This window comes from Crinia signifera, chromosome 7, assembly GCF_055691185.1.
Source record: "Crinia signifera chromosome 7, ASM5569118v1, whole genome shotgun sequence".
Taxonomy (NCBI): Eukaryota; Metazoa; Chordata; class Amphibia; order Anura; family Myobatrachidae; genus Crinia; species Crinia signifera.
In genome coordinates this window covers 170967619-170994580 of record NC_139223.1, presented here as the reverse complement: position 1 = coordinate 170994580, position 26962 = coordinate 170967619, and the positions used below count along the sequence as shown (strand labels likewise).

At 46.6% G+C, this 26962-nt stretch overlaps 2 protein-coding genes across 2 annotated transcripts in view; one reads left to right on the top strand and one right to left on the bottom strand.

The window, feature by feature from the left end:
- Positions 1 to 9174, top strand: part of LYPD1 (LY6/PLAUR domain containing 1) — a 70067-nt gene extending 60893 nt beyond the window's left edge. The window contains exon 3 of the mRNA XM_083154346.1: positions 8738 to 9174. Coding sequence (XP_083010472.1) covers positions 8738 to 8973 — 236 coding nt within the window. The 3' untranslated portion in view covers positions 8974 to 9174. The remainder of the gene's footprint in view (positions 1 to 8737) is intronic.
- A 3638-nt stretch (positions 9175 to 12812) lies between these two features.
- Positions 12813 to 26962, bottom strand: part of GPR39 (G protein-coupled receptor 39) — an 89450-nt gene continuing 75300 nt past the window's right edge. The window contains exon 2 of the mRNA XM_083154345.1: positions 12813 to 14383. Within this exon, the coding sequence (XP_083010471.1) occupies positions 13884 to 14383 (500 nt within the window). The 3' untranslated portion in view covers positions 12813 to 13883. The remainder of the gene's footprint in view (positions 14384 to 26962) is intronic.

Below are 26962 nucleotides of genomic sequence, written 5' to 3'. Positions count from 1 at the left end.
CGGGGTGTCTGTGCTATAGCTACAATATAAGGAGGCTGGGGTGTCTGTGCTATGTGCAATAGCTACAATATAAGGTAGACCAGGGTGTCTGTGCAACATGCAATAGCCACAATATAATGAAGGCCGGGGTGTCTGTGCTACGTGCAATAGCTACAATATAAGGTAGGCCGGGGTGTCTGTGCTATGTGCAATAGCTACAATATAAGGTAGGCCTGGGTGTCTGTGCTATAGCTACAATATAAGGAGGCCGGGGTGTCTGTGCTATGTGCAATAGCTACAATATAAGGTAGGCCGGGGTGTCTGTGTAATAGCTACAATATAAGGTAGGCCGGGGTGTCTGTGCTATAGCTACAATATAAGGAGGCTGGGGTGTCTGTGCTATGTGCAATAGCTACAATATAAGGTAGGCCGGGGTACTGTGCTACGTGCAATAGCTACAACATAAGGTAGGCCGGGGTGTCTGTGCTATGTGCAATAGCTACAATATAAGGTAGATGGGATGTCTGTGCTATGTGCAATAGCTACAATATAAGGTAGGCCGGGGTGTCTGTGTAATAGCTACAATATAAGGTAGGCCGGGGTGTCTGTGCTATGTGCAATAGCTACAATATAAGGTAGGCCGGGGTGTCTGTGCTATGTGCAATAGCTACAATATAAGGTAGGCCGGGGTGTCTGTGCTATGTGCATTAGCTACAATATAAGGTAGACCGGGGTGTCTGTGCTATGTACAATAGCTACAATATAAGGTAGACCGGGGTGTCTGTGCAACATGCAATAGCCACAATATAATGTAGGCCGGGGTGTCTGTGCTACGTGCAATAGCTACAATATAAGGTAGGCCGGGGTGTCTGTGCTATGTGCAATAGCTACAATATAAGGTAAACTGAAGTGTCTGTGCAACATGCAATAGCCACAATATAATGTAGGCCGGGGTGTCTGTGCTACGTGCAATAGCTACAATATAAGGTAGGCTGGAGTGTCTGTGCTACGTGCAATAGCTACAATATAAGGTAGGCCGGGGTGTCTGTGCTACGTGCAATAGCTACAATATAAGGTAGGCCGGAGTGTCTGTGCTATGTGCAATAGCTACAATATAAGGTAGGCCGGGGTGTCTGTGTAATAGCTATGATATAAGGTAGGCTGGGGTGTCTGTGCTATGTGCAATAGCTACAATATAAGGTAGGCCGGGGTGTCTGTGCTATGTGCAATAGCTACAATATAAGGTAGGCCAGGGTGTCTGTGCTATGTGCAATAGCTACATTATAAGGTAGGCCGGGGTGTCTGTGCAATAGCTACAATATAAGGTAGGCCGGGGTGTCTGTGCTATGTGCAATAGCTACAATATAAGGTAGGCCGGGGTGTCTGTGCTATGTGCAATAGCTACAATATAAGGTAGGCTGGGGTGTCTGTGCTATGTGCAATAGCTACAATATAAGGTAGACCGGGGTGTCTGTGCAACATACAATAGCCACAATATAATGTAGGCCGGGGTGTCTGTGCTACGTGCAATAGCTACAATATAAGGTAGGCCGGGGTGTCTGTGCTATTATTTATTTATTTATTTACAGGTTCTTATATAGCGCAGCAGATTCCGTTGCGCTTTACAATAGTAGACAGTGATAAAACAAACTGGGTAACAACATACAGACTTGGAGGTAGGAGGGCCCTGCTGCAAGCTTACAATCTATAGGGATATAGGGGAAACACAAGGACAGGCACCAGTAATACCATAGCAGTCCCACCAAGTTACAAGTCCAGAAGGGTAGCTATATAATACATAAGTGCCTCAGAGGGTTATGCATGTAGAACTTAAACATTATAGGCTTGCCTGAAGAGGTGAGTTTTTCAGGGAACGCTTGAATGTTTGGAGGCTATTGGAGAGTCTTATTGTGCGTGGAAGGGCATTCCATAGGATGGGAGCAGCCCGATGAAAGTCCTGTAATAGTGAATGGGAGCTGGTGATCCGTGCAGAAGAGAGACGCAGATCTTGTGCAGAGCGGAGTGGTCGAGATGGGAGATATTTTGTGATAAGTAGAGAGATATATGCTGGTGCAGTATGGTTAATAGCTTTATAAGTTAGTAGAAGTGTTTTGTATTGAATACGGTAAGATACAGGTAACCAATGGAGGGACTGGCAGAGCGGATCAGCAGATGATGAGCGTCTTGCAAGGAAGATCAGCCTAGCAGCAGCTATGTGCAATAGCTACAATATAAGGTAGGCCAGGGTGTCTGTGCTATGTGCAATACCTACAATATAAGGTAGACCGGGGTGTCTGTGCAACATGCAATAGCCACAATATAATGTAGGCTGGGGTGTCTGTGCTACGTGCAGTAGCTACAATATTAGATGCTTTGACGTGTCTTCTTTAGGTTTGAGTTTAAGACTTTCCCCAAAACTATGCTTTCATTTGTGCCCCCAATTCTGCTCATTCCTGTCCCCTGATTTGCTAAATAACCACAGAGGAACATTTACTGTACTTCTCTTACTCGTTTTTCTCCACTAATACCCACAGCAGTGAAGTATTTAGAATTCTCTCCCCCCCCCACCCCGCCAGATAAAGATCATTGTGAGGGGCTGCCATGCCACATCCTGCTAGTTATCAGGGAATTGTAAACCACCCCCACCCCCTTCAGCCATCCGTTACTCCTGAACCCAATAAAAGCATCCCTCCCATAATGGCCACTGTCTCTCCAGCATCTGTAATAATGGTTTTCTCTGAGCTGGTAGCCATTTTGGGTGGGACATTTTCAATGGGGGCTGGCATGCCTTGAACGTAGGTCAGTATCTGCAGGCCCTGGCAGGGCTGTAACGGAAGCCTTCGCAAACCCCCAGTGCCCACAGCTGCCAAATGCCTCCAAGCCACCGCTGGGTCTATAGGGGCTATTGCAATGCCACTGACCCTCAGTGTAGGGGGGGAAATGTGCCAACTTCTGCTGATAAACACAATTGTACCTATTAGGACAATTAGGGGTCTCTCAGTAGAGGCTCCTGTATCTCGAACATGTACGGAAGCTCAGCAAGACGCAGCACCCAGCCACGGAAAGGGACCTTCTCACTTGGCAGGAACTAATTAGTGAGCGGAGACGTGAGAACTCAGAGACCTTCGGAGTCACCTGTCTCCGCTGAGCAAACATCCAGCGGAATTAGAACAGAAAGGCAGAATCCACAGAGCGATTTCACAATGAGGCCGACTGTGAAATTGATTATTTACATAATGAAATTGTATTCCTCCGAGCTGCAACAGAAGACCCAGGGAACCGTGAAAGACCGAATAATATATGTAACATGCTGCAACATACTGGAGTAGGTGGATCCTAACAACCTGGAATCCTATCTCGTATCATGAGGCTTCTCTTCACCAACTCAAGAGGCGCATTCCTGCGGCATCCACAGATACTTGTATATAATCTCGGGTGGGGCTCTACCTAACACGTGTGCTCTAAGAGTCTCCAGTCCTGAGGGGAGAAGTTGCCTGGGAAACTTTTTTTATCTACAGCTTTTTTGGGTACAAAAGTTTTGTTGCTATTAGAAACTTCTTCACTTTTCCCCTCCTCCACTCGTTTTCACTGCTTGATGAATCTAACCCTATGGCCTGGACTATAAATGGATTACAGGATTGGCCGAGAAGACGCCAGGAGGTGAATGGGCTTTACTAACGCTGTCCCCTGGCATCCTGAATCTGCCACCATGCCAATACACCTCATTTTACACTTTGCAGTTTTTTTCCCATTTATCTCTCGGAATTAATTAGAATTCAAAAAGGGGGTCATCTGTGACCTTGGATAAGTCTCATCCCAGAGTCCTTGGAGCAAGACTTGGGAATTTCATTGGGCAGGGAGAACTGTGATGACATCATATGGACAATAACTTGTTCTTCTTTAGACATAGCAATTCTGTAAAATATTTGGTTCCATCTATACTTCGTAATGGTCTAAGGAACCTTCCAACTTCAAAGGAAGGACAAAAGGACAGTGGACCAGTTGGAACATTTATACAGAACTGGTAAAAATGCCAGATGATCAGTTTGAAAAACGGTTTAGCTCTGACTGAACAGATAACAACTATCTGCGTCAGGCCAGTAAAAGAATCTCTCTACATAATAAACATCCAGAGGGTCTACATAGAGATCATCCTGACAAGATGTAGCACCGCAAGATTTTACATGGCCAAATACTAGAAACAAAAGTCCCCTCTTCCAGAATTTCCAGTGCTCAATCAAATATGGTTTATATCCTTGATGAAATATCTCTATTGTGGGGACTTCACAAAACCCGGAGACCCTGTTTTCAGTACAGTAATTCCCCCAATCCCAGTGTTATTTCCTCTGCTTCTGCCCTGATTTCTTATCTGTTTTATATCCCTACCTTTCTTTCAACCTTTCCCTTGATTTTCTCCTTGCCCCATATTATATTTAAACCAAAATAAAAGGGACCATTTTACAGCTGATCTGGGGGTGAGAATCTTCTAGCACCGGCATCTCTTGACCAAATTGCGTCTTATTTGCAACAACGTGGGACTAGGACAATGACAAGGGACTGTGCGGACTAATGTGATATGACCCTTTCATACTGCGTGGGACTGAGGGGTTAATCCTATTGCCACAGCGAATCGTATTGGACCCTCTGTCTCCGCGAATGGTGTGAGATCAGTTGCCGTCATCGTGTAGTAACAGGATTGGCCCCTCGGAGTCTGTACACAAAGTGCTACAATATGATAGCCCCCCCTGTAGTCCGAAATAAAACCATAACCAACTATTCACAAAGACGTTTGGTAAATGGTAATTGTTTCATAGACAATTATTATTAACGTCGGTTTCTCATAATTAACTTTTATGTTAAGGCTACATTCATTAATTGTGAATTATTTATTAAGGGAAAATCCTAAGCAACAGCTTCATCCATTAGTGAATCCCACCACACACACAGGTTTTTCTTTTCCTTTGTAAAAATAATAAAATGGATGAATTATGCAGATTCTGTTATTACGTATAATTGCATTACACACTGAGACAAGTGACAACTCTTAAGGCCCATATACATTATGCGATTTGGGCCCGATTTCACCCGATTCGGATGAATGGGGCTGTGAAATCGTCCCAAATCGCATGTTTTGACACCCTATCCGACCCGATGCGCGGTCCCGTGCGCATCGGATCAGAGTCGGGCAGTCGCACCGGCTTCACATAAGATTTCCTAAATCTTATGTGCAGTGTCAGCGGGCGGGGGACGCCGGGGAAGGTGAGCTGACAAATAGTCAGCAGGCGGGGGACGCCGGGCATGGGGAGAGGCTGGCAGGGTCAGCTGACACTATAGACAGCGGGCGGGGGGACTCCGGGGAACTGCAGAGAACAACCGGGCAAGTTGAGCTGACAAATAGGGCGGTATTCAATGAGGCTGATTCGCCATGTTTTAATGGCGCTTTTGTGCTGTAAGGCGAATTTCTGACTAAAACGGTGAATCACCCTATTCAATGACCAGATGGCGAATACATTTCAAGGTTTTTTTCGCCATGATTCACCGAGTAGCAATCGCTATCTTTTTATGTTGAAGTGGAATGTGAACTTTTAAAATAAAGTGTTTTTTGTTTTTTACATTTGGTGTCAAAAAATCTGGAATTTTATTCTAAGGAGGGGCATGCTATTTTTATTCATGTGCTGTAAGCACATGAATATATATTTAATAAAAAAAAATATATTATTATTATTTTTTTTTTTTACACAAACCAGCCAGCAGGGGGCCGGAGCCGAGCTGCTCATTAGATATTCATATATTCACTGCACCCGATCATTACATATGCATGATCGGGTGTAGTGAATATACCCGGTCCCCTGCTGGCACCCCCGGGGGTCAGCCTGTGCTGCCTGGCACCCGAGGAGCCCACCTCCCCCCCACAAACGTTCTGGGGCAGGCAGGGAGACTTCCATCTCCCTGCCTGCCGCCATCCTCGGGCTCCCTGCGGCATCGCCGCAGGAGTTCAAATTCGCCAGTCAGGGGCAGCGAGCCCCTGACTCGTTGAATACTGGAGCCGGCGAGGCTCCGGAACGCAGCGAGCAGTGGCGAATGTGCAGCGAATCCTAAACAGGATTCGCTGCACATTGCCAAAATGCTCATTGAATACTGCCCATAGTCAGCAGGCGGGGGATGCCGGGGACGGGCAGAGGCTGGCAGGGGCAGCTGACACACAGACAGCGGGCGGGGGACACCGGTGAAGGTGAACCGGCGAGGGGAACAGCTCACTACTGGGCAGGAGGACCAGGCAGACGCAGCTTCAATACAAACAAATGGGGAGGCAGTGATTTGCTGAGAGCTCTCTCAGCCAATCAGCAATTGGCTGAGAGAGCTCTCAGCCAATCACTGGCTCCCCATTCTTTGTATATATATTTTTTTTTTTTTTTTATTAAATATATATTCATGTGCTTACAGATGTAAAAAACAAAACACTTTATTTTAAAAGTTCACATTCCACTTCACCATAAAAAGATAGCGATTGCTACTCGGTGAATCATGGTGAAAAAACCTTGAAATGTATTCGCCATCTGGTCATTGAATAGGGTGATTCACTGTTTGTCAGAAATTCGCCTTACAGCACAAAATCGCCATAAAAACCTGGCGAATCAGCCTCATTGAATACCGCCCTCGTGTACTCTGCCCCTGCCAGCCTCTCCCCATGCCCGGATCAACAGTGTCCCCGGCCAGCTGACTATTTGTCAGCTCACCCTGCCCAGCTGTTCTCTGCAGCTCCCCAGCGTCCCCCACCCGGCTCTCCCCCTGCAGCTCCCCGGGGACTGCATATGATAAGTGCCTAATCATGTGTCCCCCTCCCGGGGAGCTGCAGGGGAAGCTGTATTGGGCCTTTACCGCAAAGTTTTACAACTAAAATAAGTAAAGGATGGTAACAGTGTTCTTTTTATGTATTGCATCATAAACATATTTTATAAAGGGGTCATCCGTGGGGTGGATTCAGGTTGGACCACATAAGCGATGTGTGGTTCTGTGGCACCCAACACTGCATCGCCACCCCCCGCCCCCCCAACCAGCCAATCATCTCCTACCTGACATGTCACAAACTGTGTTTAGAAAATGTCAGACAGGAGCTGATTGATTGGTTGGTTGGTTGTTGATCACTCTCCATTTTATCACCTTTTGAAGCTTCGTGCATCTGGCCCACAGACTGCTCGGCCCTAACCGATTCCCAAAATTCAGTTCTATTTTTTTTTGTCTATGATCTTCCGTAATGTCCAGAGAAACGGTCTCCACAAACAAAAACTCAGCGGGTCAGGTTCAGAAATACTTATTACGCACTGCGGATCCTGTTATGAACGCAACCTGTGAAATGTAGTTCAGGGTGGATTGTTTCAATGCAGGCAGATCAATGTAGTTAAAATCACTGCGTTGCACTCCTATAACTGTAATAGAGTTATTCATTTGGGATGTATTAAAAAAAAAAAACGACTTTTGGGAACCCCAACAACTCATAGATAGTTAATTAAATAATTGTAATGGCTGAGTTTTCGGTTTCTTTGGAGATCATAGCGGTTCCCAGATTATAATTAAGGGTTCGTGGTGACCTGTGAGCTGTATTCTTGCAGATGCAGTTAGCTGATTAGACCAGATATTCTAGATGATCTGTACCAAGGCTCTTTGGTGCCCTGTGCCAGAAAGAATTATCGTCCCTCTTCATTTTACAATTAGAAACACAAAGCGCACACCCTCATGGGTAAGGGGCATCACACAAATCCTCTTTATACCACATTTTGTGCAATTAATTTGAGCCCTTATTTATTCCGTTACAAAACCTTTTAATAAATAATAAAATTCAATGCTGATCTCTCTGTTTTTTTTTTTTTTGAACAAAGTGAGCTTCAAATTCTCAAATAGAATTCTCTAGCTTTCTCTACAGGGTCATATGGTTCAATAAATAGTGTGTGTGACTGCAATGGCACAGGTGATGGGTGTGAATCCCAGTTATTTTTGACAACTTAAAATGTAATAGGTGTGACTGAATAACAAAGGGCTTTCAAATTAATTTCATGGTATATAGCAACAGAAGTCATACGTCAAGTAAAAGTAATTAAAACAGATAAATGGCAAGTTCTGCCAACAGCGCCCCTACCCTGCAACGCTTTGTGCGGTGGCACCGTCCGCACCACCCCAGTCGCAGCCTTATATTCCGGGTTAAGTACGTGGAATCTAGTGTACAGTATGGGTTGCCCCCTCCCGTGGTTAGCATTGGAGGGTGCACTTAATGCAGAATTGTCCTGCCAGCTCTTGAGATTACCATGTGGCAGAGTGCCACCCCCTGATTAGCGCAATTGGCAGCCTCACCCCAGGATATCACTCTGCCACTAGTCTGTAATATTTCTCACGCGTCATATTATCCTGGTCACCCTGTAAATAGATGTTTTCAAATACATGTTAAGGAAAATCACTGTAGACTAGAACACTGGAATAATTAGAATTCAAAGTAATGCTGGCGTCTCCCTTGCATCGCATAAACGATGCACCCCAGCCTTAGATAAGAGTTTGACCTTCACCGTTCCATCCCTTGGAACCTGCCTGTGTGTTCTCATTCCGAGCATATTAAGCTGATCATGAGGCAATCATGGAGGGGTTTCCGTCTCCTCGGTAGTCAAGGAGCAGGTGTGCGGCGTCTGCCGCCATCTCACAGAATATCAATAGTTCATTTCACAGATCAACGTTTCTCTGATCAGACAGTAATTTGTTCTTGTTTTTCCAGGAATATTGTATCGCAAGTCATGTGCTTCATCAGCCGCCTGCCTCATCGCCTCCGCTGGATACCAGTCGTTCTGCACCCCGGGCAAACTGAATTCTGTCTGCATCAGCTGCTGCGACACGTCGCTCTGCAACGGACCACGGACTAAGAAGAACAGGAATTCCGCAGCAACAACGCATGGCTGCCTGCTGGCCGTACCCGTGGCACTAGCGCTGTCCCTGCGGACAGGCCGGCTATAGTATTAAAAAGGACTACTACCCTGATCGTACCCAACTCGCCAGGGAACAAGAATGCTTGTTGGTTTGTCTCCTCCGCAAACGTGACAGGTCACCAAAAATATATTTTTGTTATACTTTTTTTTGTTGGGTTATAGTAAATCTGATCTTCAGTTGTATTTTCAAACTGCACTTTAATAAAGGCCATTCTCTGTACGCACAGAATACGTGGATGCAAACCTCCTGCACACTCTCTTGTCTCCGTGGCAGCGCCGCCGTACGTTTCATCTTCTCCACACGGGCACTTACGCAGGGGAATAATCAGAGGCCCTTTGAGTGCCAATATCTCTGAGAGATGTGCAAAATATCTGCTCAAAATCCCAGAGTTGCTCACATTTGTTATATAAATTCAAATAAAAAATGTTGTGTAAAAAAGATATTTCCTATATATGGTAATGTTGCAGGTCATTATGATGTCATACAAATGTTCGCTTGACAAATTCACTTGGCACTCAAAGGGTCATTTCTCAGATAACCTTCTGCCTCATGTCCTGTGGCTCATCTCTCCTTCACATTGGATTCCGAGACCTTTGGCTCTGTAATATTGCTGGAGATTTGCTAAGCACGAGGTGTAAACACATCCCTTCTACAAGCAGCCAGTAACTACATTAAGGTCATTCCCTAACAGCAGACTTTGCCATTGCAATCCAGGTTTTAAAGCAGTGGTAGCCAACCGTAGCCCTCGAGAGCTACCAACAGTTCACATTTTCCAGACAACCTAGCTGCTGCACAGCTGCACTCATTAATCACTGACACATTTTAAAAGATACACAGATGGAGCTAATTAGCTCACTTGTGATTCTGTGAGGAGACCTGCAAAACATGCACTGTTGGTAGCTCTCGAGGACTAGGGTTGGCTACCCCAGTTTTAAATGATATCCATCGATGAGAACAGGTGACTTAGGAGCCGATTCTGGATCACACGCAGTGATACAAATTCGTCCCCTGCCCCGACGGTTGGGGGTTGCGTATTTCTGCGCACGTGCGAACCGTGGTGGTGGCGCTGGGCTGTGGGAACGGGCAGCGTTTTATGGGCCATGAAAACACTGGGTGTTCAGGCACTCCGTTTGTAACTCAGACCATTTGATTTAAATCCTCTGGAATCCAGGATGGATATTCTTAAAACCTGGACTGTAATAGAGTTTGGGAAACTTTGCCTTGGAGGATTAGATTTCTGTATAAGGGTCTTACTAATGTGACGATAGGTGTCCAGCGACTGCCGCCAGGTGGGATGCGGAAGATTGGGGCTTTTTTTCGCTTGGAGCTCTGCTAGGCTCACAGGGAAATATTCATCATCTCCACCCCCTTCCTCTCACTGGGGACGACAAGAATGAAATATTTACTGCAGCTCCCAACCACAGCCCAGGTCTAAGGAAAGCGATAGCACACAGGTGACTTAATTATTACCTCGGTTATTCTGCTTTAACAGTCCGTGCGTAAACATGGCGATCAGTAAAACCTGAGGACCGAGGTTGGGAAACTGCTCAATCACATGTCCACTAATCTCCAGCAAGAACGTCCACAGCAAATGTTTACACAGACTGGAAAATATGGTCCTGTGACTTACATAGCGCACCAATAGCATAGGCAGACAGAACAGGCGCAACACGGAGATCCAAGTCATGTGGGGGTCATTAGGTCCACCGCAGGAACATCAACCACTGAAGGTCAACAGTCATTAGCTCGACACAAGCATTGGGAAGGTCGACACTTAAAGGTCAAAATGGTTTTTTGGTACTTGTTTTCTAGCACAGCGCCCGTTGGGTCCCATCGCATACCATAACTTAAGGTATGCGATGGGACCCGATCAGACCCGACCGACCCGATTTTAGTGTTTTAAAGACGTTCCCATACAATTTTAAAATTGCATTGTAATGGCATGCGATGCGACGCGATTTTTAATTGTACAGCCACCCTGATGGCTGATTACAATGTTAAAATGCCCCCCCCCCAGACCCGATTTTTAATTGTATACCCACCATGATTGTTAATTAGTATGTCAAATGCTAATTAGTATGTCTCCATTGTTAACGCCATGCCACGATCAACTCCAACCCGAAGCGTGGCGAGGGTCGGCGGTACGAGTCCTCCGAACTTTTCATACCCCCACTTTTTATATAGTGTGGCGAGCCCCGCGAGGGGACGCAGAATACATGTGAAGTAATGCGCTGCGCTCGCCACACTATATAAAATCAACTCCACGCCGACGTGGATAGTGGGGGTGTAAAAAGGTCGGAGGACATGTACCGCCACCCCACGTGGGCTCGCCACGCTTCGGGTTAGCGTTGATCGGGGGGGGGGGGGGGGGCATTTGACATACTAATCACCCATCAGGGTGGGTATACAATGAAAAATCGGGTCTGGGGGGCATTTAACATTGTAATCGGCCATCAGGGTGGCTGTACAATTAAAAATCGGGTATAATCGCGTCGCATCGCAACGGTACTTGTTTCCTAGCACGGCGCCACCAATTTACATTGTATGGCATCATACAATGTAAATCGGTGGCCCCGTTCTAGGAAACAAGTACCGTTTTTTTTTTTTTTTTTTTCATTATTTGTCCCAAATGACGACACAGTTGACATGGACTCCGTATTGGTGCACCGCCTCGCATGGCTGGCTATCCTCGGCACACTATTATATTCTCTCACCACGCCTTAGTGGATGGCATGGCATGAAATATGGCCCGTCGGGTACACGTTGGCTCCACAAGCCGTGAAAACCCATGTCGACATTCCCAATGTCAACTAAAGCCATGTCGCCCGTCATGCATGTCAACCTTTTGAGTGTTGAACTAGTGACCACGTACCATCCTGCCTAATATTTTCAGCCTTCTTTCTGGCAAATCAATCAAGCTGTGGGTTGTTGTTGTTTTTTTTTTTGGGGGGGGGGGGGGGAGTAATCAAAGCTGGAGAGATAAAGTACCAGTCAATCAGCTCCTAACTATAATCTTACAAGTTGGGTTTGAAAAATGACACAGATACAGCTACAGCAACAACCATTAGCTCCTAACTTTGATACACCTCCCGGTTCATGTTTTCCAGATCTCCCCACGGAATCACAAGTGAAGTAATTAGCTCCACCTGTGGATCTTTTAAAATGTGTCCATGAGTAATGATTGCACCTGCCGTGTGACCTGGAAAACATGAACTGTTAGGCGGTCCCAAGGACCTAGGTTGAGAACTACTGGTCTAGGACGACAATGGCGAATAACCCCCACACCCCATCTCTTATAGATCTGTAAATCAGAACCCCATGTTAACGTTTTTCTAGGCATACAGATGGAGACGCACTTATTCAACCCGTCAGCGCGCCATTCGCCAATACAGGGACGCTCGAGCGTCTTACAGTCTGTGAACAGTGCGCCGGCGGGTTGGATAAGTGCGTCTCCATCTGTAACGCCCAGGTGATATAGAGGTAACGGGCACCCCACGCTACGCCTTTCCCGCCACACCTTGGACCCGGTTATTGGCGGGTCGGTGACTTAGGGTCCTGGGACGAAGTGCGGTGTGAATGCGCCACCGTTTATAATCCTGGTCGACCAACCTAGCAATTCCACCGAGGTTATAAGAAGGGTTAAACCCGTGTCACCCTCGCAATGGGCAACCCGGGTTGAATGTGAAAGTGCCGGACCCGGTTCTGACCCAGTTTTTCAATGTGAAAGGAGTATAGGATGTAAATGTGAAGGTATTGTCCATAGCAACAAATCAGATTGTATTAATATGCTACCTAGAATCTCCAAATTTGCACACCCACTCTTTAGTAAATCCACCCCTTTGTGTTAGAACATACACCAGGCAAGGTAACACAAAATACACTGCTTTATTATGTGTACAGTACATATGCAGGAAACATCCCCTAGTCCCTGAGTAAGTGCTGTAAACGGTGTACAAATGATCTGGTCATGTCCAAATGATTGTCATTTTAAAAAAAATCCGAGATCCTCCGACAAATCCAGACCCCATTACATACACCCCATGAACTTCTGCACAGAACGCTAACTTTAATTAGAGGATGAGGCTTCTGTACAGGTGCCTGTGTGGTACAAAATACTTAGCCTGGCAGTAGAAGGAATTGTGAATTCAGGGATATTGTCCCATTGAAATTCAATAGAGATGGCATGGTCGGTGACAAAAGGTATTTGTTAAGGCAAATCAAAAGCAAACGCGTAAACAATGGGAACATAGTTGGAGATGAGAGTATCTTTGGTGACTTTGGGAAAGACGTACAAAGCGGCTGCACGGTTTGGAAGCCATAGCTTCTCCGGCGGGTTTGACCTGGAATACTGGCAATAATATGGAATGCATAGCACAACGCGTTTCACTCAATAACGCGGCCTCTTTAATCTTCCTGGTTGAACCAGTTGCTGGGTAAGTCTAGGTCCTGGGCGCTGCCTAGATAATAATTTTCCCAGTCTAAAATACATATTTAATCAACATTTTCCCATAATATTCCAGATCTTGAAGATCATCTTGCAGACAACTTGCGTAGCCGAGGATATAGTCAGATATTTGTAGAATTAATTAATGGAACATTTAGAAAGATATCTATTGTACGTCATAATGGCAGATGTTAAGGCTGATGTTCTGTAAAAAATTGACTAGATACTGTATTCGTGTTCTCACTTGTGAAATTGGTTCTTTGTTACAGACGGATCACAGTGGCAATTTCATAAACCACTTCTATGCATGTTCCTCTTAACGTGTGTTCCGGTCTGTGATGTATGTTACTTTGCTATACATGCCTTGTACTGTGCAACGCACTATGTTGGCGCCATAAATAAAGTGTAAGAAGAGCGATACTTTGGTGTAACGGGTGACGCTTGCTCATATGGCCTGAATAGAGGCACTACTAGTGCCGGCAAAGGAAACCGCTCAAATTTCACTTTCGCAAACACCGTTGCGCCCCGATGCATTTGCCGTCTGCAGTAGGACTTCCCGATGAGATCCCTGCGATTCTAGCGGTGTTCGATTTTTCTCAGGTTCTGGGTCCGTTTTAAAAGTGCTTAATGAAGTGTCATCAGTTCGTCTAGAGGAACGACTTCTCCTCGAGGACATGAGAGGTCGTTTGTAGTTGGTACTGCTGGCGGCGGAGTGGATATGAGCTCGTCGGAGCTTGTCTTTGTTCACGTGTTCCAACGTCAGGCGGCAGCGAAGGACTTGCAAGAAGACGTCTCTGAACTGCTTAGAAGAGATATTGTACAAGAGCGGGTTCACCACAGAGCTCAAGTAGAAGAAGGTGTCGGCAACCGGGAGCAGCGTCATGTAGATACGGAAGTACCGGATGGACCATTCCTGCTTCGGCGTGCTGGCAGCCATGATGCGCAGGATCTGGTTGGGCATCCAGCAAACCAGGAGGGTCAGGACGATGAGCCCTGTGGGAGGGGAGGAGAGAAAAGAAAAAAAAAAAACATTTAGCGGTCTTGAAATGACATCACAGAAAAGGGTTTCATTATTATTTTTTGTGATCGTCCTCAGTGTGCATTATCGTACATCACGGTAACGAATTGACAGTAAGCGATCATAGAGTGGGAATAAGGTGCAGCCAGCAGGCTCCGAGCAAAGTCACCTTGGCTGCTTGTGGAGGGATAGCAGCCTGATTTATACAGCAGTATTAGCGCAGAGTGTGGCACAAAGCGATGATGTATTCCGAATAGTTTTCCAGAATTATGTTTATTGATCTAAACAGCGCTGATGACTCCTTCATTGTTCTGGGGGAAGGGGGGGCCTACAGATTGGCTTGTGCCTCACCCCTGACATTATACCTTAATTCTAGAGCATTGTAACTATGCGAGTAAATCTTCTCATTGATTATATCTCAGACATATCCAGAAAACAAAACACGTCTGGGCTTAATCTCTGGCTGGAAATAGTAACGTGTATGAGTAATAGCCATGGACTGTATCGTACGGCAGCGCAATGGTTGGGCTGCCTGCAACTGTCATATTGCATTGGGCAGTACAATAATTTCTCTTTCAATGGTCCTGGTGACACAGCTCAACACTGGGATGTAGGAGGGTCCGAAGGAGCCAGGCACCTATCCTAAAGCTTTAGAGGGTAGGCTCCTCCCCTACTGCATCCCTGGACTCTTCAGTTCGTGTTAGGTGCCCACTGGAGTGGGTGCTATTCTAAAGGGCTGCAGGAGCAGCCGAAGAATTAGAGTAGTTAGGGGATTTTTATTGTTTTATTAACTTTCACCCTAGCTAGGTAGGCACAGTGTGAGGATTCTCATAGTGAATCCTCACACTGCTAGCGCAGCAGGAGCTGACAGAAGCGCGTCCTGTCAGCTCACTGTGCACAAGGGAGACACTGTCTGGTCTCCCTGTGCAGCGCTTATAGCCTTTTCCAAAAGGCTGCCTGGGCTCCGGAGTACCCTGAAACCGGCTCCACGTTTAGGTGGGGATCATGGGGGACAGGCGCTCCGTGATGGCGGCGGCCATTTTATGCGGAGCTTACACGCTGAGCTCCTAGATGAGAGGACAGCAGCGTTGTGACAGGCATGTTCCAAGTGATCCCCATTTGAGGGGGAGACACTGGAACTAGGAAATCCTACCTAAGGAGCGGCTTGCTGGGGGTGGTTGGCGCCAAAAGGTCACGGACCCCGCAGCAGCAGGGACCTGTGGTCTCTTCCTTCACTCTGACTTTGGCGCCTTTCAGAACGCTTGCAGCGGAGCTGAGCTGGCTTACTGATCCTGGCAGAGTGACTTGGATTTCCTGGGCATCGCTTCCCCGCAGTTGAAACCAACAGACAGATAAGTGATTGGGTGCATTGCCTCTGTATAAACGCTTGTACATTGTTTGCACTGTGTATACTGATAGATATACATTTTTCACTGGCATCATGTCTGAGCATCAGGCTGTGGTTTTGGGGGAGGGAGCCCTTAATGCACTGAGCGCGTGCAATGTTTGCACACAAAAGTTTGTCCCTGAGCAGATGGCCAAGGGGGGCTTATGTATTACTTGCGCTGATGTGAGACCCATGGGCAGTGATCCCCATAGGGCAGAGCATATGGAACCTGCGTGGGCCAGGGCCCTAGGCAGGTCAGTAAACGCTTTGGTGCAGCTTTTGGACAGGCAGAGTGATGGGCTGGTAGAATCACAGAGACCTATGCCATCATCTCAGCAGTCGTCTGGCTCCTTGCCTCTTACCTAGGCAGATCCTGCACTTATCCAGGTGATGCAGGATACTGCAAAAGGCATTAACAGGTTCAGTGAAATGCTGGACAAAATGGATGATGTGGCAGGGACCCCTAGAAGGTCTTATGCTTTAACTACTGTGGTAGATGAAGAGGAAGGAGAGTATACTGACATCCCCTGGGATCAGGGTGATGATTTGGAAGAGAACTCTGCTGCTGGTATAGAGGATCTCATTGTAGCTGTGAAGCAGGCTTTAAAGCTGACTGTGGAGGATAAGACTCCTGTTAAAGGTGTTTTTAAGCGACAGCGGAAGGAGGCTGTTACTTTTCCTTCAGATGAGGGGTTACAGGAATTGTTAGAAGGGGCTTGGAAAACTCCTGATAAGAGGCTTCAGATGCCAAAACGATTCCTAAATCTGTACCCCATGCCAGAGTCTCATGCGGAGCTCTGGGAAAGGGTCCCAGTTGTGGACGCTTCAGTGGCACGTTTGTCCAAGGCTACTGTATTACCAGTACAGGGCGGTGCAGCTTTTAAAGATTCTGTGGATAAAAAGCTGGAGGGAAACCTCAAGGCTATCTTTGAAGGGGTGGGGTTTACCTTACGACCCCTTATTGCTTCAGCCTGGGTTTCTAAGGCCATGATAGAGTGGGCTGGTGAATTATGCACCATGCTGCAGGCTGACCCGGGTGCATTACTGCTGGCAGAAAAGATTAAGGCAGCAGCAGAATATGCAGTTGAAGCAGAGGAGGAAGCTATTAAAATGGCAACCCGAGTGTCCACAGTCTCCATTAATGCCAGGAGAGTGCTTTGGCTTAAAGCCTGGGAAGCAGACAATGAGTCCAAGAAGGCTCTGGAAACATTAGCCTTCAAAGGAAAGGTACTCTTTGGTACCGAATTAGAGGAGATTATAAAACAGGCCACAGGCGGCAAAAGTACATTCCTGCCGGCCTCCTCAGCAAAGCAGACATCCAGATTTTCTGCTTTTAAGCCGTCCTTTCGGCCCTCCCCTAGAGGTGGTGCGTCCTTTCGAGGACAGTCTTTCAGGGGAAGGTTTCAGCCCTCTAGAGGCAAGACACAAAAGTCAAAATTTGGCTCTTTTCACAAGAAGCCTGCCAATAAAGGAGAGGATAAACCCTCTGCATGACTGTCAGGGGCTTTGCCCGACAGTGACAAAAGTGGGCGGGCGTCTCACACTCTTCAGGGACGCTTGGGCTTCTCTAGACCAGGATGCCTGGGTGCTAGACATCATAACACAGGGTTACAAAATCCCTTTCAGAGGGCCACCTCCGAAGAGGTTCATTCCCACATCCTTACCAAAGGAGGCACGGCTGCGTACAGCTCTTGTGAGAGCAGCGCACTCCCTTTTGGAAAAAGGGGTGGTGACACTAGTCCCCAAGACAGAGTGGAAGAAAGGCTTTTACTCCACGCTGTTCCTGGTGCCCAAACCAGACGGGTCTTTCAGACCAATACTAAATTTGAAGTCTCTAAATGTTCATTTATGGGTAGACCATTTCAAAATGGAGTCTCTACGGTCAGTACTCCTGAGTCTGGACCAGGGAGAATTTTTGGCGTCCATGGATGTCCAGGACGCATATTTGCACGTTCCTATACACCCGGAGCATCAGACCTTGTTGAGGTTTGCCATAGGAGACCTGCATTTACAATTCCGGGCGTTACCCTTTGGGCTAGCAACCGCGCCAAGGGTATTCACAAAGATAATGTCAGTAATGGCGGCGGTGCTGAGGCTCAGGGGAATCACAGTAAAACCCTATTTGGACGATCTCCTGTTCAAAGCAGAGTCAGCAGCCATGCTGCAGAGTCACTTGGCAGAGGCCATCAGTTTTTTGCAGGCTCACGGCTGGATTTTAAATTTGCAAAAATCTCAGTTGGTACCGTCACAAAGGCTCCAATTCTTGGGAGTCATACTGGACACCCATCTTCATCGGGTATTCCTCCCGGAGGTAAAGGCCAGGGATCTGGTCACCCTAGTCCAGGAGATTCTCAGGGCTCAGAGCATTTCAGTATGGAGGTGCCTCAAGCTCCTGGGGAAGATGGTGGCGTCATTCGAGACGCTTCAATTTGCCAGGTTCCACTCTCGGAGGTTCCAATGGAACATTTTGTCAGCTTGGTCAGGAGACACTTTGACCATGAAATCCGAGATGATAGTGCTGTCTTCGGACACCCGAGAATCCTTGAAATGGTGGACAGAAGTAGATTCCCTTCAGTGGGGTCGGTCATTACAGACCTGGGACTGGTTGATAGTAACTACCGACGCCAGTCTCAGGGGCTGGGGGGCAATAGTCCTGGATCTCAGGCTTCAGGGCCTGTGGACGGCAGAGGAATCAGCGTTACCAATCAACATCTTGGAGCTGAGAGCTGTCTGGAAAGTCATTTCCTTGGCGGGAGACAGGTTACAGAACCTCCCTTTGAGGATTCAGACCGACAATGCCACAGCTGTGGCGTATCTGAATCACCAGGGAGGTACACGCAGCAAATTGGCCATGTGGGAGGTGTCCAGAATCTTCCTATGGGCGGAACAGAATGTTCCTGCCGTATCGGCTATATTCATCCCAGGAATAGAGAATATAGAAGCCGACTTCCTGAGCAGGGAGGAGCTCAAGGAAGGGGAATGGAGCTTACACCCTCAGGTGTTTCACCAAATCACTTCGATGTGGGGAACTCCGGATGTGGACCTGATGGCATCCAGGATCAACCGTCAAGTGCCCAGGTTCTATGCCAGAACAAGGGATCCACTAGCGGAGGCAGTGGATGCCATGACTATTCACTGGCAGGGAGATCTCCTTTATGCATTCCCACCAGTACCAATGTTACCGAGACTTCTGAAGAAAATACAGGGGCAGAAGGTTCCAGTGATCTTAGTGGCCCCGGATTGGCCAAGGAGATCCTGGTACTCGAGGCTTCAGAGGTTGTCTGTGGACTCATGGCGTCTACCTCTGAGACCAGACCTTCTAAGACAAGGCCCATTCAATCACCTGGATTCAGATCGATTGATTTTGACGGCCTGGCTATTGAAACCACCATTTTGAAAAGAAAAGGGTTTTCTGAGGCAGTAGTACAGACTATGATAAAAGCCAGAAAAGCTGTATCTTCGGCAAATTATTATAGAGTCTGGAAGACTTACATTCGATGGTGTGAGAGAAGAAAGGCTCATACATCTCATTTTAAGCTATCAAGAATGATGGAATTCTTACAAGATGGTTTTTCATCGGGCCTAAGCCTTCAGTCACTGAAGGTGCAGATTTCGGCCTTGTCCATCTATTTCCAAAAAAAGATAGCCATTTTGCCGGAAATTCAAACCTTTTTACAAGGAGTATCCAGGTTGAAACCTCCATACAAGCAACCAGTAGCACCTTGGGATCTATCACTGGTTTTGGAATGCCTTCAAAAGGCACCTTTTGAACCTTTAAGGTCGGCTGACTTTAAGTTTCTCACGTGGAAGCTAGTGTTTTTGTTAGCAGTAGCATCTGCTAAAAGAGTTTCAGAATTGGGAGCTTTATCATGTAAACCTCCCTTCTTAATTTTTCATGATGACAGGGCTGTTTTAAGAACAGTGCCTCAGTTTTTACCGAAGGTGGTATCTACCTTCCATTTAAATCAGGAGATAGTTCTACCTGTGTTTCAACCCCCAGAGGGTTCTAAGAAAAGGGACAAGTTGAGAACTTTGGATGTTGTGCGTGCCTTACGCATATATGTGGACAGAGTGAAGAGTGTCAGGAAGACTGACACATTGTTGGTATTGTATGACGTACACAAGATTGGTTGGCCTGCATCTAAGCAGACTATTGCTAGGTGGTTGCGGTCTGTGATAGCATTTGCTTACGCCAAAGCGGGTAGGCCTGTACCGGCTAGAATTAATGCGCATACCACCAGGTCAGTTGCCACCTCTTGGGCGGTTCGACATGGGGCCACAGCTGAGCAGGTTTGCAGAGCTGCCACTTGGTCATCTGTTCACACATTTGCCAAATTCTATAGATTCCATGAGTTCGCGTCGGAGGACGCATCATTCGGGCGAGCAGTGCTGAGAGCTGCAGACCTGAGCGTACCCTCCCAAAGGACCGGCTCTGGAACGTCCCAGTGTTGAGCTGTGTCACCAGGACCATTGAAAGAGAAAAAGGGATTTTTGTAAGAACTTACCGTTCGAATCCCTTTCTCTGATATGGTCCTGGTGACACAGCGATCCCTCCCTTACGCTCAGTAAGTATGCCAGAAGTTTCATGATGTTCATGTTAAAATGGTTAAAAGTTAACAGTTTTCTGTTATAAAATGTGCATATAATATGTGCAGGCGTTGTACTGAGTTAATGTATTCCAGTGGCTTTGAAAGATTGAACTGAAGAGTCCAGGGATGCAGTAGGGGAGGAGCCTACCCTCTAAAGCTTTAGGATAGGTGCCTGGCTCCTTCGGACCCTCCTACATCCCAGTGTTGAGCTGTGTCACCAGGACCATATCAGAGAAAGGGATTCGAACGGTAAGTTCTTACAAAAATCCCTTTATCAACTGGAAATTCAGAAACCTAACACAGATATACAGTATATAGAGTGTTTATCAAGTGCATTCTAGAAAAGGACATATCTGTATTCTGTACGTCTGTGCTGCAATTATGCCAGTCAGCCCCTGCCAACCCTGTGCGTGTATGTCCCAGTGTCGGGCATCTGTTTTATAGCTACTGTTGCTGAGAATGCATCACAATGCAATGTGACTAGGATGCACAAGGTGACTCTGCTGAGCGATGAGATATGAAACCTGTATATCTGCATGCGACTGAGTCTGCACATGAAGTGCTGCAATGTAGCGGCTGCAGATTTTTTTCCCTGCACACGTTCTGGTCTATATACAAACTCAGCCGCATACAGTATACAAGTGTCACACATCACATTACGCAGTATAGTCGCTTTGTGCATCCTAGTCACATTGTGTTGTGTTTAGATGCAATTTTGGCATTATGTATTGAGGCTGGATGTATGAAACCCCACGAGGGAGAATTGTCCCTGTCAGTTGGGAACCCGACTATCGGGCATTTAACAATAGGGATTCAGATGTCGTTTTACCGGCCAAGGCCATCCGGCAACCAGGGAAACGATAGAAGTGGATTCATTGGGAAACTCCTTCACTTTATCACTCCCCAAGGCCTACATTGCTGGGTCACCGTATCATACAGCCCACCAAGAACCTTTGCCATTTGGCGGACCATTATGCAATAAAGAACACCTATCCTTGTGGATAAATGCCTATTTCCCTATAGAGTGTAAGATTGCGAGCAGGGCCCTCCTACCTTTAGGTGTGTAATTACCCAGTTTGTTTCATCACTGTTCCCATGTGTAAAGCGCAACGGAATATGCTGCGCTATATAAGAAACTTAATAAAACTGATTCAGGTTCAATCTGTCGCATCAGACCCATCCGCGGCACAGCACAGGTGCTTTCTAGCACCTAATATGTGTTGGATCCGGTCCTAGGGGTGTGCCAGTGGTGAAGCATCGCTGGCACACACCTATATGCAACAGCGGGGTCCGGCCAGCAGGTCTGGGCGACGGCTGGGAGGTGGTAGCGGCATCTGCCGGGCAGCAGGGCGTGAAGCGCTGCTGAATATAAAAACAGTATTTTGAAGAGACCGACCGGACGCTGATTGGCTGAGAAAAGTATTTTCAAAATACTTTTTAAATTCAGCTTGGCACCCCACGCCACATGCGATTTATTGCATTTTAAAATGACACATCAAGTGCCAAATTGTATGTGAGCCTCCCATGGAGCTCAAGTGCAAACTGGTCCGACTTGTCCTTAGGACTAGTGTATGGGGGCCTTAAGATTTCAGAACATACACTGTGCCAGTAACAGAAGAGTGGACTGCACAGAGAATCGGATCCGGAGAGTCGTAGAATAACGGCCCCTCCGCAGCCACGTAGCCCAAAGAATGGACCCTCCGACCCTGCATTACTCATGAAGCTCAGTACATTTCAGCTCAATAAAAGAGTGAATATGTGAGCTGCGTATTTATAGTGTCAGCGAGGTTTCTGTAAATCAACGGAATAACTCATTTCACAGATGAGCCTTGTGGCATGCCGCCAGGGGCACACAGAGCGGTTACCTGCCGCGACGGGTCAGATCGGCGCACTTCCTCCACAGACCAAATGTCAGAGGTTTTTCACTTTAATAAATTAAAATCCATTGTGCGCCAGTGAGGCACGTAGACACTAATGTGAGGGAACGCGGCCCGAGGAATTTATTGTTCATATTTCTGCATCTTTTACAATCCCTGTAATTGTGTCACCAGGTTTCTTTTGGTTTTGGAGGGGAATTTTTTTTAACTGACGGAGTAATTGACCGGATCTTCTTTTCCTGTCTATGGGGCTTCGTTAGTCAGCCTAATGCATGAAATGAAGATTGTATTACTACAAGTGGCAGCTCCTACTGCTGGTATTCAGGGGGCCGTTTATGCCACCTAATTCTAAGAATATTGGGACTGATGTATTAAGCCTTGGCGAAGAGATACAGTGTAAGGCGATAACGCAGCAGCCAATGAACTCCCAACTGTCATATTTCAAACACAGCTGATTGCCAGGTACGTTATCTCCTTCTACTTTATCTCCAGTTTATGTCTTCACCAAGCTTAATACATCTGGCCCGATGCAAGTTGCTGCCATGCTGAGATTTGTAGTTCCACACGGAAGAAGATAAGAAATGCAGGTGTACACGCTACATAATAAACACTGCTAATCATAATAGCTATAATCAATGCAATATAACAGTTCATTTAAGGTGATTTGCATCATTTTGCCAAAATGATACATTCACCAACTGCGACCAGGTGGCCAGGCCTGGTAGGTTCATGACACTTAAGGCCCCCATACATTTCACCCAATTTTCAGTGGATTGGGCAGAGAAATTACGTAGGTAAAATTGGACCAATTCGCAAGAGCTGCCCTTTTGCGTTACTAATCGCATATGTTAGTGCATGAGATTAGTATGGATGTATCGGCTGGCGGAGGGGGGGGCGGCAGACGTTAGAACATTCTGCCCAAAAGTGTTACATTAGTAAGAAGCAGCAGCTATAAATACATTGCTGCTTCCTACCCATGTAACACTTCTTACCTCCCACTAGTGTGAGTGTTACATGGGTGAGAGGTTTTAATTAAAATGTAAAAAACTGTTACATTAGTAAACAAAAACAGTTAAGTGTTAAATCGGTGCTAGATACAATACAACATGCTGCCTCAAAGCAGCCAGGTCCCCACACCCCAAACTCATCCCCAAATCTGGCAAATTGTATTATTATAATTTTATTTATAAGGCGCCACAAGTGTTTCGCAGCGCCGTACAAAGGAACAATACAGGGAGACAAAGCTTGGCATAACATTGAATAAATAACAAAAGTAGAGTACAAATAAAGAGCGCCACAGATCAATACACATTACAGCTTAAATGTAAGTAGTGAGGACTCAATCAACATACAACTAGAGGCTTGAGGCCAATGATGGAGAGGAGTATGCAGACGAAGATGGTCACTGAGGGGTTTATTCTAGTTCATTCTTTCTGTCAAAATCCTTCTTAGATGGACAAAACCATGTGCACTGCAGGGGGGCAGATGTAACATGTGCAGAGAGAATTAGATTTGGGTGAGTTATTTTGTTTCTGTGCAGGGAAAATACTGACTGCATGATTTTACACTTCAATATAGATCTCACTTTGAAGAAAAACCCCACCCAAATCTAATTCTCTCTGTACAAGTTACATCTGCCCCACCCGCAGTGCACATGGTTTTGTCCATCTAAGAAGGATTTTGTCAGAAAGAGGAAACTAGAATAAGGCCCTGAGTGTTGGAGTATAGGAGAGCTGTGAGTGACATGTGAAGAGAAGAGGGCTGTGACAACAGGAGGGAAGATACAATGTATCAATGTATTCCAGACACAACATCGCATCGCCTTGCCCAATATGCAGATCCAGACTCATTAGAAACACCGATACCGACGGATAACGTTGTATAATTAGCTGCATTAATATATACCTATATAACGTGCTGCTGCCATCTAGTGGTAGGAATTCTCAGAAGTGCAGGTACCAATGGAATAATACAATCCAAAACTAGTACATTTTCCTCCAGCGACAGAGACGAAGAGTGAAAAATACCGGACCGAAATAAAGATGTACCTTCAGATGATTTATTTATGGCCGTCCCTGCCGCACTCAGAATAGTTCCCGGAGACGTCAAGGAAATAAGCAAGCGTATGGTTCCAGCTTCATTCTCTCCTCTTCTGTATCCGAGTGCCGGATAACAGGGACATTGTTATATCGGAACAGAGGAGAGTGATACAATGTAATTAGGTAGAAACTGTTACTGCACCGGTTTATGCTGGATGCTCCTGCAGAAGCAGCACGGATGGTGTAATGGTTATAGCATTACTGCCTCACAGCACTGAGGTCATGGGTTCTATCCCCACCATGTGTTATATATACGGGGCAGTACGGATGGTGTAATGGTTAGCATTACTGCCTCACAGCACTGAGGTCATGGGTTCTATCCCCACCATGTGTTATATATACGGGGCAGTACGGATGGTGTAATGGTTACATTACTGCCTCACAGCACTGAGGTCATGGGTTCTATCCCCACCATGTGTTATATATACGGGGCAGTACGGACGGTGTAATGGTTACATTACTGCCTCACAGCACTGAGGTCATGGGTTCTATCCCCACCATGTGTTATATATACGGGGCAGTACGGACGGTGTAATGGTTACATTACTGCCTCACAGCGCTGAGGTCATGGGTTCTATCCCCACCATGTGTTATATATACGGGGCAGTACGGATGGTGTAATGGTTATAGCATTACTGCCTCACAGCACTGAGGTCATGGGTTCTATCCCCACCATGTGTTATATATACGGGGCAGTACGGATGGTGTAATGGTTACATTACTGCCTCACAGCACTGAGGTCATGGGTTCTATCCCCACCATGTGTTATATATACGGGGCAGTACGGATGGTGTAATGGTTATAGCATTACTGCCTCACATTGCTGAGGTCATGGGTTCTATCCCCACCATGTGTTATATATACAGGGCAGTGCGGATGGTGTAATGGTTATAGCATTACTGCCTCACAGCACTGAGGTCATGGGTTCTATCCCCACCATGTGTTATATATACAGGGCAGTACAGACGGTGTAATGGTTAGCATTACTGCCTCACAGCGCTGAGGTCATGGGTTCTATCCCCACCATGTGTTATATATACGGGGCAGTACGGACGGTGTAATGGTTACATTACTGCCTCACAGCACTGAGGTCATGGGTTCTATCCCCACCATGTATTATATATACAGGGCAGTGCGGATGGTGTAATGGTTATAGCATTACTGCCTCACAGCGCTGAGGTCATGGGTTCTATCCCCACCATGTGTTATATATACGGGGCAGTACGGATGGTGTAATGGTTATAGCATTACTGCCTCACAGCGCTGAGGTCATGGGTTCTATCCCCACCATGTGTTATATATACGGGGCAGTACGGATGGTGTAATGGTTATAGCATTACTGCCTCACAGCACTGAGGTCATGGGTTCTATCCCCACCATGTGTTATATATACGGGGCAGTACGGATGGTGTAATGGTTACATTACTGCCTCACAGCACTGAGGTCATGGGTTCTATCCCCACCATGTGTTATATATACGGGGCAGTACGGATGTGTAATGGTTAGCATTACTGCCTCACATTGCTGAGGTCATGGGTTCTATCCCCACCATGTGTTATATATACGGGGCAGTACGGACGGTGTAATGGTTAGCATTACTGCCTCACAGCGCTGAGGTCATGGGTTCTATCCCCACCATGTGTTATATATACGGGGCAGTACGGACGGTGTAATGGTTACATTACTGCCTCACAGCACTGAGGTCATGGGTTCTATCCCCACCATGTGTTATATATACGGGGCAGTACGGACGGTGTAATGGTTAGCATTACTGCCTCACAGCACTGAGGTCATGGGTTCTATCCCCACCATGTGTTATATATACGGGGCAGTACGGACGGTGTAATGGTTAGCATTACTGCCTCACAGCACTGAGGTCATGGGTTTTATTCCCACCATGTGTTATATATACGGGGCAGTACGGACGGTGTAATGGTTAGCATTACTGCCTCACAGCACTGAGGTCATGGGTTCTATCCCCACCATGTGTTATATATACGGGGCAGTACGGATGGTGTAATGGTTACATTACTGCCACACAGCGCTGAGGTCATGGGTTCTATCCCCACCATGTGTTATATATACGGGGCAGTACGGACGGTGTAATGGTTAGCATTACTGCCTCACAGCACTGAGGTCATGGGTTCTATCCCCACCATGTGTTATATATACGGGGCAGTACGGATGGTGTAATGGTTACATTACTGCCTCACAGCACTGAGGTCATGGGTTCTATCCCCACCATGTGTTATATATACGGGGCAGTACGGATGTGTAATGGTTAGCATTACTGCCTCACATTGCTGAGGTCATGGGTTCTATCCCCACCATGTGTTATATATACGGGGCAGTACGGACGGTGTAATGGTTAGCATTACTGCCTCACAGCGCTGAGGTCATGGGTTCTATCCCCACCATGTGTTATATATACGGGGCAGTACGGACGGTGTAATGGTTACATTACTGCCTCACAGCACTGAGGTCATGGGTTCTATCCCCACCATGTATTATATATACAGGGCAGTGCGGATGGTGTAATGGTTATAGCATTACTGCCTCACAGCACTGAGGTCATGGGTTCTATCCGCACCATGTGTTATAT